The sequence below is a fragment of the Pipistrellus hanaki genome (genome assembly GCF_964339955.1).
Source record: "Pipistrellus hanaki genome assembly, chromosome: 7".
NCBI lineage: Eukaryota > Metazoa > Chordata > Mammalia > Chiroptera > Vespertilionidae > Pipistrellus > Pipistrellus hanaki.
Window position 1 is genome coordinate 49,574,069 of NC_140509.1, and position 19,445 is coordinate 49,593,513.

The window sequence follows — 19,445 nt, forward strand, 5'->3', positions numbered from 1 at the left end:
CTTTAAGCTATATCATTGCCGATTTTTTATAAATTAATACATAAGATACTTTGTGTTAAACACAATGACTATCTCTAGAACAGGAGATTGGTATAAATTTTTCTGCTTACATTATTAAACTTAACATTTGTTTTCCAGCAGATATTATAAATACTGGCCAAATTACCGTTTTTCTATACTCATTCACTGCAGTTTCCAGTGAAAAGAGTTACCTTGAAGTACATCAGTTCCTGTTACATTTGCTCTGGGAATACCCCAAAAAAGTGTTGTTGTTTTTTAATATAATTTTCACATTTTTAAAATCCTCCTGACACTAAGACAGCACTAGAAAAAAAATCAGTAAAAACCATGCTTATTTCTTTGCATTAGGTGTATAAGAATCATAGGAAACTCTTGGGACATTACAGTGGAAATAGGGATCCCCTTTTACCACAGATAATAGGATTCTAGGTCAGTGCTATTCACATAGGAGTTATGTTCAACTTAGTGAACTGTGCCAGCATTTTTAAAGAATACAATGTGAAAGAAAAAGAAAATAGTACAAATGTATCACATATGATAAGGGTAAATACTACTTCATGAAAATTTTATTTGTGTTTGGGTTATACTTAATTACAATGGAAAATAGTTTTTTAGCGTTAGCTGTAATAAAAAAGTTGGGAATTCATTGTTAAGATACCCACTTTCCAATGAATACTAATGCATTCTTTCAAAATGTGGCAAATTTCATTTTAAGAATAAAAACCTTTCTTTCACAAATGCTTACTTACAACCTTGGGCTTAGTAATTTCACTTTTTTTAGAATACACCCAAAACATACTTGCACATCTGCAAAACTGTGTATGCAAAAGATTACTCATCAGAAAATTGTTTGTGGTAGCAAAAACTAGAAACAATCCAAATGCCATCAATACACTACCACTTGAATAAATTAGGGCACAGCCACACAATGGATTGTATCAGCCATAGAACAGAATAGGAATGTTTTCTATTTACTGAGATGAAAAGAATCTTCTTATGTGAAAAAAGGCAAGATGAGGAACAACATTATAGTATCCTAGCTTTTTTTCTTTAAAGTTGGTGGGGTAGGGAATAAGAAATAAGAATCTATATTTATATTTGCTTGTAGACATTCACACATAAAATCCATATGATCTAAATACAATGATTATTAATGGAAAGCTGATGGGGAACAGAGATAAATAAGAAAAAATTTTGCTACTTAAAGGTTTCTAGTTTTTGAAATGTGACCATTATCTATTAAAAAAAAAAGGAAAAGAAAAAAGATACACAAAAAAACACAACTGATTCTTTTAAGAAATAGTAAAATTAAAGAAGCATCTGATCAAATGAAAAAGCCTACGTGAGCTCTCAAGCATTATAAAAGCATTATATTAGAAAATTCTCGTTATTCCTAGAGTTTTACCATCCAAAGACAAAAAGGTAAATTGGATTACTCTTCTAGCAACCCTTCGAATTATTTTAAATAAGTCCTTCCACTTACTGTCTTCAGCACTCTCTTTTTTGGTCATAATGTGGCTGATTCTTCAATGGCTTTTCCCAATTAAAAATTTCAGAATGGATGATACAGCAGGTTCAGCTCCTACCCCCAATACCTATGGCATTAAACCTGTGGCCTCACCGAAGCCTCTATGTCTTCATCGGAGGACCAGATCTGTTCTTAAGTGCAAGCCTACACTATGTGCTGCTGCTACCCAAAACGTACCCTCCCATTCCTTCATTGTATACTGAACACTGCCTCCAAGTGGCAAGCTGTGAGGGCTTGTTCTCTGTCTTCAAGAATTCATGGTGCAGCAGGTGACTCTGGACCACCAGGAGCCTGTTTCTTGGGCCTCCATTCACCTCTGAACTACACACTTCCTTCCCCAACCTTTAAAGGAACCAGGAGAAAACCTGACAGGACACTTCACTGATTATCCCAAACAAAAACTAGATAATCTAAGACAAGAATAGTGGACTGATATTATATAAAAACATATAACATTATCTTTAGTGCTCTTACATTACAAACAAACACTGAGATAACATATTCCCAATTATCTAAATTGGCAAATAAATTGTTCCTTAATCCACTTACTAATGGTAATAATGACCGTTAAAAAGCATTTCTATTGAACACTTACTAGATACTAGGCTTGTTTTAAATGCTTTCAGTGATTATTTCATTTTACACACAACAAATCCTCTGAGGTAGGTCTTTTATTATTCTTATTTAAAGATGAGAAAACTGGGACATGGAGAGATTAAAGAACTGCCACAGGGATAAATAAATGAACAGTACATACTCAAGGCAAGGACTGGAACTCAGATATGCAATAAAAACTTGTAAAGTTTACTGATTTCATTACACTTAATCTTTATACTTTAAGCAGACTTTTTAATCACGTAACTTAATTTTATCAAAATATAAAAATACTAAGTCAATAAAAATACTGACCATTCTAATAATCGAAAAACTGCAAAATAGAAAAATAATTTTTATTTATCTGAATATTTGACTTTTTTAAAAATTGACTATTTTTTGTAATTTTTGTATCTTCATAATCTATACAATAAAAGCCTAATATGAAAATTGTCCTCTCTACCAGGAGTTTGACTGCTCGCTATGATGAGTGCTGACCACCAGGGGGCGGCACGGAACATGGTGGGCATCAGCAATGCAATGCTGGCAGTGGGCGTCAGTGGAGGCTTTGCAGGCTCCAATGGGCCCCGATGAGAGCAGGACTGCGGTGGGATGGTGAAGCAGGTGAGCAGGCGGAACCAGGCCAAGGCAGGTTCGAGCCGGGCCCAATTGCCCCACAGACAACAACCAGCGGTGGTGAGGGCCACCACCTGGCTTCTAGGTGCTGAGGGAGGTGGGTGGGAGCCTAATGACTCAGGCGGAAAGGGGTGTGCTCTGCAGGGCCCAGAGTTCAGCTGGAACCTGCCCTTCCATGACAGACTCTCGAGCTTCGACTGCTGGCCAGGCCTAGAGACCACACTCATGCACGAATTTCATGCACCAGGCCTCTAGTATAGTATATTATATATGTCACGTATAAATGATTAACAGTAATAAACTTACATATCATTTAACCTAAAAATTCTATTTCAAAAAATTTATCCAAATTAAACTAACTGAAATAAGAAAGCCAGATAAGCAATCAAGCACACAGATATTTGCTATATTACCATTTATAATAGAATTACAGTAGTTAAATAGAAGAAGATATACATGTTAGTACATATACACTTATAGACAAATGCATCTGAAAAGAAAAAAGGTATGCCACAGAATAGTAAAATAACTAATTAAATATAGTTTGTTAATACAAAAAGATATGAAAAGATACATATATCAAACTGTTCCATTGCAGATGGTATTATAAAGAAACTTTCATGCTCTATTACATTTTAGATACTACATTTTTGTAGTGAATGGATTTTATAATCAGCTCTATAAAGTACTTTTCCATTTAGATAAAAAAATATTTATCTTAGGAATAAACAAAAGGAGATTTATAATTCAATATTGTCAGAATGTTTTAAAAACAACATTTATTGCTTTATAGATATAGATATCTAATGTTTTAATATAAACTCCAAATTCCTGATTCATCTTGTTTTTCATTATGTCATAAAAAGAGTCCTACATCTTCACCAAATACAAAATTTCCTATGTGAACTCCCACTTGAAAATGCACTGAGAAATTAATGCATTCTGTTAATTAAGAGACAAGAAGTGCATGGCCACTGTTGATTTCTCTTTACTGAAGATTCATGTGCTTTAATGTTTCATGACAATAATTCATTTTGAATCAATCTGGGTTGAGGAAATTACATTTTAGCAACAAAAGAGTAATCTACTATTAAATCTTTGAAAGAAGTGAGATTGTAAGATTTTGTGAAAATAAAATGAGTTAGTTATTTTGTAAAATAAAATCGAGCCATATTTTATTACATACAAAAAAACAATAAGAAATCACAATGCATAATTCATAAATCTTTCATATTATTCAATGGAGTGCATTTATACCATTTAAAAGTGTAACCAAAAATACTTAACATGCCCACAATGTTAATTCTTGAAAATTCTCTCATACTGAAAACATTCCACCCAAGAAGCATAATGACAAAAACACCCCAACTAAATAAATAGTTGGCCCTTCTATATTCCCTCCCTGACGACAAAATGATAAAAATAAAAGCTATTACTGCTTGTCCTTGGAGAGAAAAGCAAACAATAGCAATATCACGTTTTATGAGAACTTAATGCATGATGTGAGTCAAGAGGACACTAATTTCCCAGGTATGAGTTAGGGCTTGAATGCTAAGGAAAACTAAAGAAGCCTTATGAGGGGGGAAAAAAAGACAAAACTTAGGCTACACAAGCATAATAAACTCCTCTGATAAAACAACAAAATTGCACACGTTTCTAATTCAATGTGTCAGATGTCACTCTGAAACACCTTCACCAAGCTGCTATGCCAACAGTCACAAGAAGACAATAAAAGACATGTTTGGAGCAAAGCTATGGGTTTGATTAGGCTAGGTTTGGTTTGCTTTAGACAGAAACACCATAATAAGTGAGGGCTGGTTTCACAAAACCAGTATTATAATTATGTATACAAACTTCAGAGGCTTAAAGCAGAAGTGAAAAGCTAACAATCAGGTACTTTCTATGAACTTAATGTATTATTTTCATAAGGGGAATGAAGTCATACTGACGTGTACTATGTCTATCCCTCCAGAATTCACTGTAAGTGTTGTAGCTTATTTCTTTGGCACTGCAGTCTACTTGGCCCAAATTGTGGGACCTGCCTTATAAAAAACAGCTGCACTTCTAATCATGGCAATAAAACAGAAGCCAAAGAGTCTCTGTCAAATTCTGTTGACTCCCACATAGAAAATGTCATTTTCAGTTTCTTGGCTGATATTTATGGCAATAACTGGTTTCAGCTCTGACTTTAACCTTTAAATTATTTCCACCAGCTTGCCTGAAATCTTTTAAAGAGAGTAAAATGTTTGAACTTAATGTGGGCAAGCTCACAAAATGTTACAGATATTATACTATAGGTAATTTTTAAACTTACATTTTTACAGTACATAACTTTAAACTTTCCAAAACTAACTAAATAAAGCAAGAATGTCATTTTAAATGTACATCTCCTTAAACAAGAAAATTTAACTATCAGAACCCTCAAGGGAATTGATCCACTTGCATTCAATCTAACCGTATTTGAATAATTTATTATGAGATCAAGTTAAGATTTCATTTAATATAAATAACATAGTAAAAACACATTATATAAATGAAAGTATTAATGACTTATTTAGAACAGTCAGTTCAACAGACAAACATGTATGTGTGTGTATTCCAATATTCCAATGCTTAACAACATACATGGTATTGCTTTCCTGAAGAAGTATTTAGAAATACCTACTTAAGCCGAAACTGGTTTGGCTCAATGGATAGAGCGTCGGCTTGGGGACTGAAAGGTCCCGGGTTCAATTCCGGTCAAGGGCATGTACCTTGGTTGTGGGCATATCCCCAGTAGGGGGTGTGCAAGAGGCAGCTGATCGATGACTTTCTCTCATCGATGTTTCTAACTATCTCTCTCTCTCCCTTCCTCTCTGTACAAAAATCAATAAAATATATTTTTTTAAAAAGTAAAAAAAAAAAAAAGTCTCTCCTAAAAAAAGAAAAAAAGAAATACCTACTTAAATTGGTACATTTAAAAATTTTATATATTAAAATATAATTTGATGTCCTTAACTTATTTCCATAAAATAATCTGAAAATTATTTTTATTGGGAAAATAAGCAGTAAACTGGACTTATAAATTGCTATCTTAAATTAGAATGTACTACTTATTTTCCCAGATGAGATCTGAAGCTCACTTGGAAGGGTTTCAAATATACTACACCCACTACTCAAAAGAGTAAGATAAGGACCAAGACGATGACTGCTGGAGAGGAACTCAGCTGAGGGTTTGCTGAGGAAGCCAATGTTTGAGAAGAGTTTCTCAGACTTGGGGTTCAGAAGTAAAATAAGAAATATTTATCAGTTGAAATCAATCCAGAAATATCACATATGACAGACTATTTAAGAAGATAGAGCAAGGAATAGCAACTATGGCCACAGGGCCAAATCTGGCCAGAAGCTTATATATTTTAATTTTTTTAGGCCTATAAACTAAGAATGGTTACTGTATTTTGAAAAGATCATATATAATAAAGAGTTAATGTGGGGAAAAAAAACCAAGAACAATATTAACTGGTGAATATAATGGAATCAGAGGTATGGAAGGGGAGTGAACTGATGATTTTCGGGGGAAAAGGGAGTAGGGGGTGTGGGAAGAGACTGAACATAAACTGTGTACCTATAGATGAGGTCAATGGGGGTTGGGGGTGGAAAGGGCAGAGGGTGGGGTGGGAACTTAGTGGAGGGGAGCAATGGAGGGGGGAAAAAATGAGGAACATTTGTAATAATATGAACAATAAAGATTTATTTAAAATTTAAAAAAAAAGAGCCGGGACCGGTTTGGCTCAGTGGATAGAGCGTCGGCCTGCGGACTGAAAGGTCCCGGGTTCGATTCCGGGCAAGGGCATGTACCTTGGTTGCGGGCAGGTCCCCAGTGGGGGCTGTGCAAGAGGCAGCTGATCGATGATTCTCTCTCAATGATGTTTCTAACTCTCTATCCCTCTCTCTTCCTCTCTGTGAAAAATCAATAATAAAAAAAAAAATTTTAAATTTAAAAAAAAAGAGTTAATGTGCAAATGGATGTCACACCCTCACATTATCACACCATAACTGCTCAGACACTCAACAATGGGGAGAGAGGAAGGGGGACCAGCCAGGCACATAAGAGCTTGCAAGAGAGGGATGGGGACCAGCCAACACAAATGAGTTCACGAGAAAGGAATGGGGAACAGCCAGGCTGCAGACCGGGAGAGGGACATGCCGCCCACCCCACAGTCCTAAGCACCTGCAGCTAGAGCTCAGGAGAAGCCGCCCACCCACAGTCCCCACAGTCCCGAAGCTGCGACCAGCCTCGGCAAAGCTGGCCTGGGTCCCAGGTGCCTGCGACCAGCTGTAAGAGAAAATCCTGGGTCCCGGGTGTGGGGTGAGGCAGAGGCAGTTAATGGCTATCAGACCAGCAGGGGAGTCGTTAGGGGTGATCAGGCAGGTAGGGGAGCAGTTAGAGGCCATCAGGCAGGCAGGCAGAGGTGGTTAGAAGCTATCAGACAGGCAGCCAAGCAGTTAGGAGCCAGCGGTCCCGGATTGGGAGAGGCAGTCGGACATCCCCTGAGGGGTCCCGGATTGGAAAGGGTGCAGGCCTGGCTGAGGGACGCCCCCCCTCCTACGGTGCACAAATTTCATGCACCGTGCCTCTAGTATTTTAATAAAAAAGAATAAAATAATGACTATGAAACAGAGACCCTATGTGGGTCTAAATAATTATTATCTGCCCCTTTATAGAAATAAATATGAATGAATACTTACTTAGAAATAAGTATGAAAGAAAAGTAAGAAGCCCGATTAATTCATTATATAGACAATGAATGCCAATGCTTTTACATAAAAAAAAAAAAAAAGTATAGTACTGAGTATAGAAAATGAAATAAATCTTAATGATAATGCTTATAAGGACTGGTAAGATTTTAAAAAAAATATATGTATATAATTATTAATTCCACAGGCTCTCAGCCCTGGCTGCATTTCAAAATCACCTACAGAGTGTCAATATAAACTTCAAAATATAGATATATTGGCCCCTCCCAAGAAATTATGACAAAATATAGGCCAAAACATTTGGATTTTGAAAAGTTATACATGTAATTCTAATGCCCAGAATGAAACCCACTAATAAAGTTTAATTACAATTTTGGTCTACTATAAAATTCTATTTTAGAAAAGAACTTAAAATTGTAACAATAAAGAATTGCAGTAACAGCATAAAATGGCATACTTTATGGTGAGTAAATATAATGCTAAATATCTATGTCTATTGACATAGAAAGATATATGTGATGACATATACAAACACACAAAAATGTATATTATATAATTCAATTTTAAAAAAACAAAATATACACACTCACATATATATATATATATATATATATATATATATATATATATATATATATAAATGGAGTCAATTTTGGCTGGCTGTTATACTTTATACTGCAGTGTTTTTCAACCTTTTTTGGGCAAAGGCACACTTGTTTCATGAAAAAAATCACGAGGCACACCACCATTAGAAAATGTTAAAAAATTTAACTCTGTGCCTATATTGACTATATATAAAGTAATTCTCTTGAATAGGAATCAAATAAACACAAAGAAAGTATTTTATAATTACTTTATTATGAAATATTAAGTAAACAAAATAGTGAAAAATTATAAAATTCTTGTCTTGTCTGCACCTACGGCACACCAGGCAACATCTCGCGGCACACTAGTGTGCCGCGGAACAGCGGTTTAAAAACGCTGTTATACTGCTCTTTTTACTGGCCTATAGGATAGGTATTTCTGAATGACTATTCATATACAAAAACAAAGCAATTTAAATTTGGTAATAGAAAAGATTAAATAATATATACACTTTGAACTAAATTAAGAAATGTTTTCTTTTGAAATAAATCAAAAGTGGCAAAATTTTAACAACTGGTAAGTTGAGACAGATAAAGAGGGTATGTGGAGAATTCTATTCACACAACTTTTTCATAGGTCTGAAATTATTTAAAACTTACAACCTGAGGGGAAATAAATAAGAGTCCCCCCTTCCACAAAAATTATTACATTTTATTACAAACTGACCATTTGATATGTCAACAGAATACATAAAACCTTTAAATCATTTTAATTAAGCCAGTTTATATAGCTTGAACCAAATATTAGTTGAAAGAACCGAAATAAACATGAAGTATAGAAATATGTACACAGAAATAAATGTACATAAATGTTTAATGTATAAAGGAATGTATATACATATGCAGTTTTTAAAATTTAAACACTCCTACTGTACATCTTTAGTAACCAACTGCTTATGTCTCTTCATTGTATTAGCTAACTGACCTTGAAAAAAAAATTTTTCCAATTCAAATCCATTCATAAACATACCAAGCATCAAAAATATCAACTCTATAAGATGATTATCTCACCTCATCTAAGTCTTGGATATAAACTGGTTTTTCCTCAAAGCCAATTGGCATTGGTTCACTGTGAGGAATCTTTACTTCTTCATACATCTTGTTATTCTCTCTTTGGATTCCTTCTGGCAAAATCATCTGTAAACATCAAAAATTAAAATTCAATAATAAAAACAAATGCTCTATCATAAATATTTTTTAGAGAGAGAGAACACTACTTGTTTTACCACATAGCACTAAAAAATAAATTTAGCTACTTTAAAGGAAAGAAAGGCTAAACAAACAAACAAAAAACCATATACACACAAAGCGTTCATGTATTAGGTATCTCCTACAACATATGAACCATTTTATGTTGATGATAAAGTATACATTAATTAGATCATATTCTGGAAGATCACTGTACACACAAAGGTAGGAAAAATATCCAATATATAGTGTAAAGTTTAATAAAAAAAAACAACAAAAAAAACAATGCATTTGCTAAAATAAAAAAAAAAACACAAGTTACATATAATGAGAGAACAGATATTTTTTTAAATATCTACTATGTGTGAAGAACTTTACATACACTACATTATTTCGCTTTCCACAGTATTTTTAAATATAATTTAGCATAGTATAGTCCACTAGTACTAGAGTAACAAAGGAAACAGGGAAAATCTATGTGCCATTTCCTCACAATAGACATATTATCTCAAAGTGGTTAAACAGCAGTGACATACCTTTGCACCGGCAATGAATGCTGATGTTTTCATGGCTTCAGCCTGGGAATCATAAACATGGGGATAACGTATTTTTTCAAAGTCCATGTCCCTCTGCCTGCTCAGAATTGGAGCATTTCTAGCATTCATAAGTGCCTGTTCCCTTTAAATACAAAAACAATAGACTAAATCTGAAATGTTTATCTTGCAACAAAAAAACATACAGTATTAAATCAAGATCACTATAATAACTATTTTAGGTAGCCTTTCATTACAAAAGAGAATAAATAAAACTATAAAAAAGGAAGATATTAGCAATCCCAAAATTTTCTGTGAAATCACACAGGAGTCAACACATTTTTAGGTAACATCATATTTATAATTTTGTTTGTCACAATCCCAAGATGTTTATAAATTAAAAATGGGTTTCGATATTTAAAGAGCAAGTATAATAATGCCTTCATTTAATTTTTCTCCTTTCTACTTCTAAGTAATAATAGGTAAAAAGTATTCATTAAGCTAGGAAAAGAAACAAATAACTCAAAAAAATTGTGTAGGCTTCATAAATATTAACCTAGTGGTATGTGCACAGCGCCTAAAAATGGTGTACTTCTTAAACTAAATTTCTCACCTATCTAGAAGCAACAAGAATATTCTAATTAAGCAGATCACTGCTTTCTTATCCCATAAAATTATTTTTTATATTACAAAACTCTATTTTTTTTAAAATATATTTTATTGATTTTTTACAGAGGAAAAAAGAGAGATAGAGAGCTAGAAACGTCGATGAGAGAGAAACATCGACCAGCTGCCTCTTGCACGCCCCCTACCGGGGATGTGCCCGTAACCAACGTACATGCCCCTGACCGGAATTGAACCCAGGACCTTTCAGTCCGCAGACCGACGCTCTACCACTGAGCCAAACCGGTTTCGGCCAAAACTCTATTCTTGTAAGAAAACGTGACTAGAAGAATAATATAAATTTGAAACTAAACTACAAAATGATAATGATATATAAAAGTAACAATTACAACACAGCATTTTTTTTTTTTCAGTTGCTGGCTTTTATTACCTATGTATCCGCAATTCCTTAGGATCGAAGTTTATAAGTCCTTCTCCAGAAATTTCACCATCTTCTCCAGCCTTTTTTTCTCGTCTCAAATTTCTTTTTTCTTCTCGGCGATACTGTTTCATTAACTGCTTTTCTTGTTCAGACTGAATAGTAACTTGACATCCATAAGTGGGTTTAGCATTTTCTCCTAAAATTTTTTTGCAATTGTCTACAAAGCAAATTTAAAAATTCATATTTGGCAAATTTAACTTTAACACCATTTTGCTCCTCACCAAAACCTAAGAAAGCATAATGTTCTAACAATTCATTTTTAAAAAAAAAAAACTGGCACATTCATTTGTATGTTTTAAGGAGAGTTTTTAAAAATCACAACATCTAAATGATATTACATAGTAGCTTAAGAAAAATCAGCAGATATTTTCTTCCTATATAGACTAAACAGTTAAATGTTATAAATTCTTACATATAACATCAGAACCTAAAAATTCAATTTTATAATTTTGAAATAAGTTCTATGCATATAATTTCAATACATAACTATCAAACTAATTGTCATTTCCTGTTACATAATCTCTATATATAAAAGCCTAAGTGACCGTTATGACCAGATGACTGGCCAGTAGCTATGACACATACTGACCACCAGGGAGCAGACACTCAATGCAGGAGCTGCCCCCTGGTCATCAGTGCACTCCCATAGGCATCCTCCCATGTCCCTCTTCCTGGTTGGCCAACCTCCTATGAGACGGCCCTGATCGGACCAATAGCTGGCCAGGCTGAGGGACCCCACCCATGCATGAATTCATGCACCAGGCTTATAATAATTAAATAATTCTTTGATTATATATTATATATGTGTAAAGAAACATATTCTTTACACATCAGATATGTCTTCCCAATGTAATAGGCCTTACTGTGTTAAGTTACTCATATGTTACTACTTATTTATCCATGAAAGAAAAATTTGTTAATATTAGCTCAGGATATAGTTAGAAGATAAGCAAGGTAAATTAAAAAAAAAAAAAAAAAGAGGCTGGGAGGAGAACCAAGATGGCAGCTGCCTCTCACAACCACATCAAAATTACTACTAAAAGACAGAACAACTGTCATCCAGAACCACGGGAAAAGTGGCTGAGTGGAAGTACTACAACTAGAGAGGTAAAGAAAGTTCGATTCCGGTCAAGGGCATGTACCTTGGTTGCAGGCACACACCCAGCAGGGAGTGTGCAAGAGGCAGCTGATGAATGTTTCTCTCTCATGAAGAAATGTTTCTAACTCTATCCCTCTCTCTTTCTCTCTGGAAAAAATTAATAAAGTATATTTTAAAAATAAAAGAATGCACCATTCTAACAGTTTCCACATATACTCTGAACTAAAAAAAAATTAAATTGCAAAGTCCCACAATCAGATATTAAGCAGAATTTTAAGAACACAACTAATGCCATCCACTTATTAAAAATGAATGTCAAAGATGTGTGTGAAACTGAATACTTTTGGTGACATACTTAATGCTACATTAATGTTATTAATATTTTAAACAAATGTGATAGTAACAAATTCCTATTATACACACTTGTGATTTTATTCTAGTAAACAAGGAAATTAAAAGAAAATGTGTCTACCTCAAGAAAAGCAATATAAAGCTACAATCAGAATGTACAGAATGTGTCCTGTGAAATTATATTATATATAATCCTATATAATAAAACGCTAATATGCAAATCGACTGAACAGAGAAATGACTGGTGGCTATGACAGGCACTGATCACCAGGGGCAGATATTCAATGCAGGAGCTGCCCCCTAGTGGTTAGTGCGCTCCCACAGGTGGAGCAACGCTCAGCCAGAAGCCGGGCTCATGGCTGGCAAGCACAGCACCAGTAGCGGGAGCCTCTCCCGCCTCCAAGGACCCTGCGGGGGGAGTAGGCCTAAGCTAGCAGGCAGACACCCCCAAGGAAGCCCAGGTTGGAGAGGGTGCAGGCCAGGCTGAGGGACACCACCCCCACCACGTGCACATATTTTGTGCACCAGGACACTAGTTAGAAAATAAAAAATAAAAGTTGATGAGTTTGAAAAAGGGTGTTTCATTTCTTAAGCCTCATACACTTTTTAAAAATTCCGAACTGTGTACAAGGGTATCAAGAAACTTTCAGATATAGAGCCGAAATGTTTTCCTGATTATCATTTAAAACCTGAGTTTGGCATCAGTTGTGCCAGAGTAAGTCAGGCATGTTTATAGTTTTGGCTCCCTATACAACTCTCTGGGGTTTAGCAATATATGTAATACATGGCAATATAAACGTTCAATTCTCTAAGTGTGGTAATTATTGCAGTTAAGAAGGAGACTTGCTTCCTTGCATGTATGCTTAAAATTTTATATTGGATACTCAGGATATCTGCAACTGCCAGTCACTGTTCAGCAAAAATTTTAAATGTAGGGGTGTGTGTGCTCATACATGTGTGTAGAAAATTATAATGAGAAGAGAGAAAGACAAAGATGGGGAGGGGAAGTAAAATATTAACGACTGGTAAATCTACATAAAGGGCATGTTCAATGTACAACCCCTGTACCTTTAAACAGGTTTGAAAGTTTTCAAAATAAATAGTTGGGAAGAAATTATAGCATTACTTGGCCCATACTAATGGTTATGTGTATTTGCTTTTAAAAAAGGTTTATCTATTCAAATCTTCTGCTAAAAAGAAAACCTAAGCCATAAATAAACATAAATAGAATCTTGGCCACACTACTCTTTTTTAGGGCACTGATATTTGTTTAATAGATTGCCATATCTAAAATCTACTTTTGAAAGATGTTAACAGTAAATTATATAATAAAAAAGGATATTAAGAGTATAATTATATTAAAATGATTTGCTAACCAATGCATTTTTCCTTTAAATTAGAATCACCACTAAATTCTTTCTTACCTTGAAGAGCCTGAAACTTATAGTCATTTGAAGAATTAAGAAATCTATCCACAATTGTAATTCTGTTCTGAAGAAGCTTCTCAATAAGTTCAATTCCATCAGGTCCCAGCAGTTCAAATAGCTTATAAGAGGAGAAAATCACAACATGTTACCTCAAAATTAACTTTTTAAAGTTATTAATATCCTAATTCCACAGAGTCCTACTTAGAAAAAAAAAAAGCTTTACAAAACAACTTAGGAAAGAAAAGTAACTTCATATTGCTAAGGAGCAATAGTTACAGAACATGACTCAATTTTTAAAAATAATTATGGCTTACATATAAAACTCTACATCACAGAATATTAAATCTTTACATTTGGTTTTTCTTGACATAGTCAACTGAAATTCTAAAATTAATTTGCTTTTTTAACATACTGTTCTAGTTATCTCAAATAGAGTACCATTTTTCATTTCTTTTTTTAATAATATATTTTATTGATTTTTTTACAGAGAGGAAGGGAGAGAGATAGAGAGCTAGAAACGTCGATGAGAGAGAAACATCGACCAGCTGCCTCTTACACACCACCTACCGGGGATGTGTCCGCAACCAATGTGCCTGCCCTTGCCCGGAATCAAACCTGGGACCTTTCAGTCCACAGACCGATGCTCTACCACTGACTGAGCCAAACTGGCTTCGGCAAGAGTACCATTTTTCTTACAACTTACTACATAACAGTTATCTTTAAAGTTAAAAAATCTGAATGTTGCCAAAATCGGTTTGGCTCAATGGATAGAGCGTCGGCTTGGGGACTGAAGGGTCCCGAGTTCGATTCTGGTCAAGGGCATGTACCTTGGTTGTGGGAATATCCCCAGTAGGGGGTGTGCAAAAGGCAGCTGATCGATGACTCTCTCTCATCGATGTTTCTCACTCTCTCTCTCCCTTCCTCTCTGTACAAAATCAATAAAATATATGTTTTTAAAAATCTGAATGTTTTAATCATGAAATGCCAAATTTTCAGTGTTTAATTATTATTAAATTATTTTATTAATAATTTTCAATGCTTATTAAATCCCAAATCTACAGCACAGTACTGCAAATGCTTTATTTAACTTCATAAAAAGTCTCCATACATATCCTCCCCAACTATGAAGAGCGGCTGCCAAAGATTAAGTTGATTCCAGAGTGAGAGAATGACTTTTAGGATTCAGAGACTTTCAATTACAAAACTCTATGAAATAACTGTTGCAAAAAGCCTACATGTTTACTCAAGTACAGTTTGGGATATTACTTTTCTCCTATCTAGTAATATTATACTCTAATTTTGCATATAAAGATTTTATCTTTACCAAATTCTATTCTCAGAGATTCTACACAAATAAAGTCACTATTAAAAGTAGAAATTTAGCCCTAGCCAGTTTGTCTCAGTGAATAAAGCATTGGACTGCAGACTGAAGGGTCCCAGGTTCGATTCCAGTCAAGGGCACATACCCCGGTTTCAGGCTCAACCCCCAATCAGTGGATGTACAGGAAATACAGTGATTTCAATTCTTTCTTATCATTGATGTTTCTCTCTCTTCCTCCCTCTCCCTCCCTGAAATCAATAAAAGTGTATTTTTAAAAATTAAAAAAAAAATAGAAATTCATGTTGAATATATATATGAAACATTAAATGTTTAATAAATAGTTTATTCTTGCTGTTCTTTTTACTGACATTATCTACACACAAGGCCATTCTTCTTCCATCTAGCCTCCAATGATGGAATAGCTCTTCCTTCAGGCAAAGCATCATGGGAAATACTGGGGCCCCAATCACTCTCACCCTGGCTCTCACAGCCCTGATTCCACACAAGGAGAGGCAAGCCTTCCCCACTCCCATGGAGTACTCAGCTCCTAAAGCAAGGCTGTCACTCAGAGGGAAGCTTTCCATTGTCCCCTCCCTCAGCTCCAGAGCTCTGCCGCACAGATCTTGGGATGTGTGTGTGGGATGGGAGAGGGGGAGAACTAGGCCATAAAAAGAATAGAGAAATATGTAAAGCAGAAAGGAATTAGTGGTTGTTTAGAATTGAGGGGGGCAGAGTGGAGGGATAGAAGCTAAAGTTTGGAATTTCTCTTTGAGGTGATAAAAATGCTCTAAAATTGACTGATGAGGTTTGCACCTAACTGTGAATATACAAAAAACCATTTATTTGTGTACGTTAAATGGGTAAATTATATGGTAAGTGAATTATACAGCATGGGGCAAATGTAGGTTTATAGCTGTTTGAATGGAAAATAATTCAATAATTAATAAATAATAATACAAGAATAAACTGTTTGTGGACTCATTACTGTATACCTACTTTTGCTTCACCCTGTATAAGGCTATTTTTTAAAGAAGAAAAAAAATGAAACAAATTACTTAAAATACTAAAAGTAACAAAAGATCACTTAGGGTTGAAAGATAAAGATTAAATATAATTTTTCCAATAAGTATTTTAACTGTTTTGAATTTCTGTTAGACACAAGCCCTGTGCTTAATATTAAGGGTGATAATCAAAAAAAGGTAATTGAAATACATATTTACATTGCTACTTTTCCCCAAACACACTCCAAACAAATTGCAGTAGGAAATGCTCTCTATATAAAATATGAAATGTCCTTTATATTCTATCAACTCTCAGAGAATGTGTTAATTCCTAAAATGAGACCATTTCTTCCATAAGAAAATAATTCCTTTTGACGATTACTTTTTACATATTCTTTGCTAATGAAGGTTATTTGATCTGAAATTAAATGTTCACACATGATAAATTAGAGATTCTGGTTAAAAATTTTAGTCCACAACATAATTTTAAGATCACAGTACAAAGAGCACATTAATAACACACCTAAGACCTAGCAAAAGGGACAAGGAGGCTGGCTCTTTGCTCTGAATAGCAGAACTTCCGTAACTCCAAGATAAAGAATGCCCAACAGAATTCTGGGATCAGCTGCCATCAGGTTTAAAGCAATTCTAAAATTATGATTTTCCTAACATTTGCCATTTTTATCCAGAGCAGGTGCAGCTCTCGTTCAAGATTTGCACTACAAACTAATTTGGCAGCTAGAGTGACTGTAAAGGTACAGCTGTCTGGATCACTGGTCTATGCACTGACACAATTCCAGATGAAATCAAATTGAAAAAAGTTAGGAAAGGGAAAGGTAACTGTGGGCACAGAAACAGACATCAACTACAGAGTTTTAAAGAAAAGAAAAAAAGAACGCAGTTTTCAAACAATACAAAGGCATGTGTCACTATCCTGGCTATAAATTAAGGATATTAAGATTTTAAAAGGGTCCCAATAGGAATAGACAGGTAACATCCTATTCCTGTTAGATGTTAAAGTCATTATCATCTATTAAGGCTTTTCTAAACAGACAAAGGTTCTCAAAGTTCTTATTGTTATTATGAATCCTTTTTCATTAAATTAAATAATTAAAGTAATTTTTCATCAAATTAAAATGATGAATGGAAACAGTCAAAAAGTTAACCAACAGAATATGTTTCTGGGATGCCAAATATTTCAGAACATGTGCAGACTAACTTTAAAGACGTTACTTCCTTGTTTCTTATTTAACAGATGAATGTAGCTTGTTAATCTCTCAGCAAAAGTAATTCCCACTTTCTACTGTATTCTGAATTATGTCATTTTTGTTTTTGCAATTGGAAAAAAGATATAATGGATGCAATAGTAAATATAATCATAAATCTTTAAATAACATGCCAGGAAAAATTATACTATAAACCTTATGAAAATGATATAATAAAAGATATAATGGACCTAAATAAGAAATATAAAGTTATACTCAAGGGAGGGTACACAGATATGCTGGGGATTTATGAAACCACAAAATAAATAAAAAACATACTTGGATTTGTGGTTCACCCAAATATTTAGAGGCAAATATTTCAAAGGATAACACAATTCTGGTCATATTAATGTCTTGTTTTAATTCTACTTCTCCGGTTAGTAAAAAAAAATGTTGAATAAAATAGTATTTAATCACTAAAACAGGTTTTAAAGCAGATAAAATTTCAATATTTATAAATGGTTTGTCAGTTCTATTTTTGTTTCTAACTAGGCAATGTTAAAGAATTCATTGAAAGTCAACAAACTTCCAATGACTCTCTAAAAATCTAAAGATGAAGCATTGAACTGAACACTTGGACAGTTCATAGAGCTCAGAACATCACAAGGTGTGATTCAAAAATATGGAAGTATATTCAATCACATTTTAATACCATTAATAAAGTTAAGCATTATTTTTAAAACAGTATTCTTTTTAATTTGCCACTTATATGTATGTTTTAGAAGTTATAATAGTAATCTACATAATTTAAAATTAAATACATTTATATCAAGGATGCATTATCACAAATGATTAGAGGGTAGGATAAAAAAGTTTTAAGTAAGAGACCAATGCTTAATTTATCATTCTCTAAAAAAGTTTTTTACAATTTAACAGTTTTCTGATCTGGGCATGTTTTAGAATCAATATCTATATTTAATATATTTTTATGGAAGTTATTAAATGAATGGTGTTTCCAAAAATTGCTGCTGCTTTATAGAATTTAAAGAAATACATACTATGTATAATCCACTGATACCATCACTGCTCATATTTTCAAAACTACTGCATAATTGCATTCTAAGTCAACAACCTAGTCCTTACATACTTTATGTTATCCCTGTCGGTCAATTGATTTTAATAACTTAACGAATTTAAGAATCCTAGTATAGCAGTTTAGGGTAAGAGCATAATCAGCGAGAGCTCAAACTGTCAGCCTGTAACATTAGGACTTTAGATGACTTTTCTGAGCTCCATTTCTCATTTGTATCAGATAAATAAGAGTACATGCATATCCTTTGTAGGGCTGCCAGAGGGATGTTTGACTGCGAGCTTAGGCCCTATCCGCTGGGGGGCGGATCTAAGCCAGCAGGTGGACATCCCCCAAGGGGTCCCAGACTACAAGAGGGCGCAGGCTAGGCTGAGGGACCCCCCAAGTGCACCAATTTTCATGTAGCAGGCCTCTAGTGTTAATTATAAAATAAACAACAACCTTCCTCATACTGAGCCCAAACACTCTCCCTATAGCTTTCATCTATCACTCTATTGTGCCCTCTGGGGTTACAAAGAATGACCTACAAGACAACCTTTCAAATATCTGAAGATGAGGCAAAGTAGTAGCCGCACTTCACGCACAAGTTCCTTTTTGCCCAGGTAAACACACATAAATCCCCTCTTAGTCATATAACTTGATTTCTAGATGATTCTCCATCCAGAGTCCTTCTGAAAACCTTTCACGGAGCCTCTTAAAAATTGGCACCCAAACAAAACATATTTTAAGCAGGTGACAGAGACTAAAACAACTTTTTACTAGATGGTAAACTTTTCTGAACATAGCATAAATGATAACAACATTATACTGTTGGTACAAACTCAATGTGTAATTAAATAAAAACGTTTGGGTTTATGTTTGTTCCACAGGAATCCAAAGTTAGCCAAAATTTCCATACTCTGTACTTTGTGTCAATTCTGAGCCCAGAATTTCAAATGAATCCCTTATTAGATTCACTTTCTTGC

General features: G+C 34.3%; 1 protein-coding gene across 6 annotated transcripts in view; it reads right to left on the minus strand.

Moving 5' to 3' along the window:
• Positions 1 to 19,445, minus strand: part of ASCC3 (activating signal cointegrator 1 complex subunit 3) — a 216,905-nt gene that overhangs the window by 162,857 nt on the left and 34,603 nt on the right. For all 6 annotated transcript variants that reach the window (XM_084889357.1, XM_084889353.1, XM_084889355.1 and 3 more), the window contains exons 5-8: positions 13,861 to 13,981; positions 10,936 to 11,143; positions 9,885 to 10,026; positions 9,172 to 9,297 (exon numbers count right to left, since the gene is read on the minus strand). In XM_084889357.1, the coding sequence (XP_084745483.1) occupies positions 9,172 to 9,297; positions 9,885 to 10,026; positions 10,936 to 11,143; positions 13,861 to 13,981 (597 nt within the window). The remainder of the gene's footprint in view (positions 1 to 9,171; positions 9,298 to 9,884; positions 10,027 to 10,935; positions 11,144 to 13,860; positions 13,982 to 19,445) is intronic.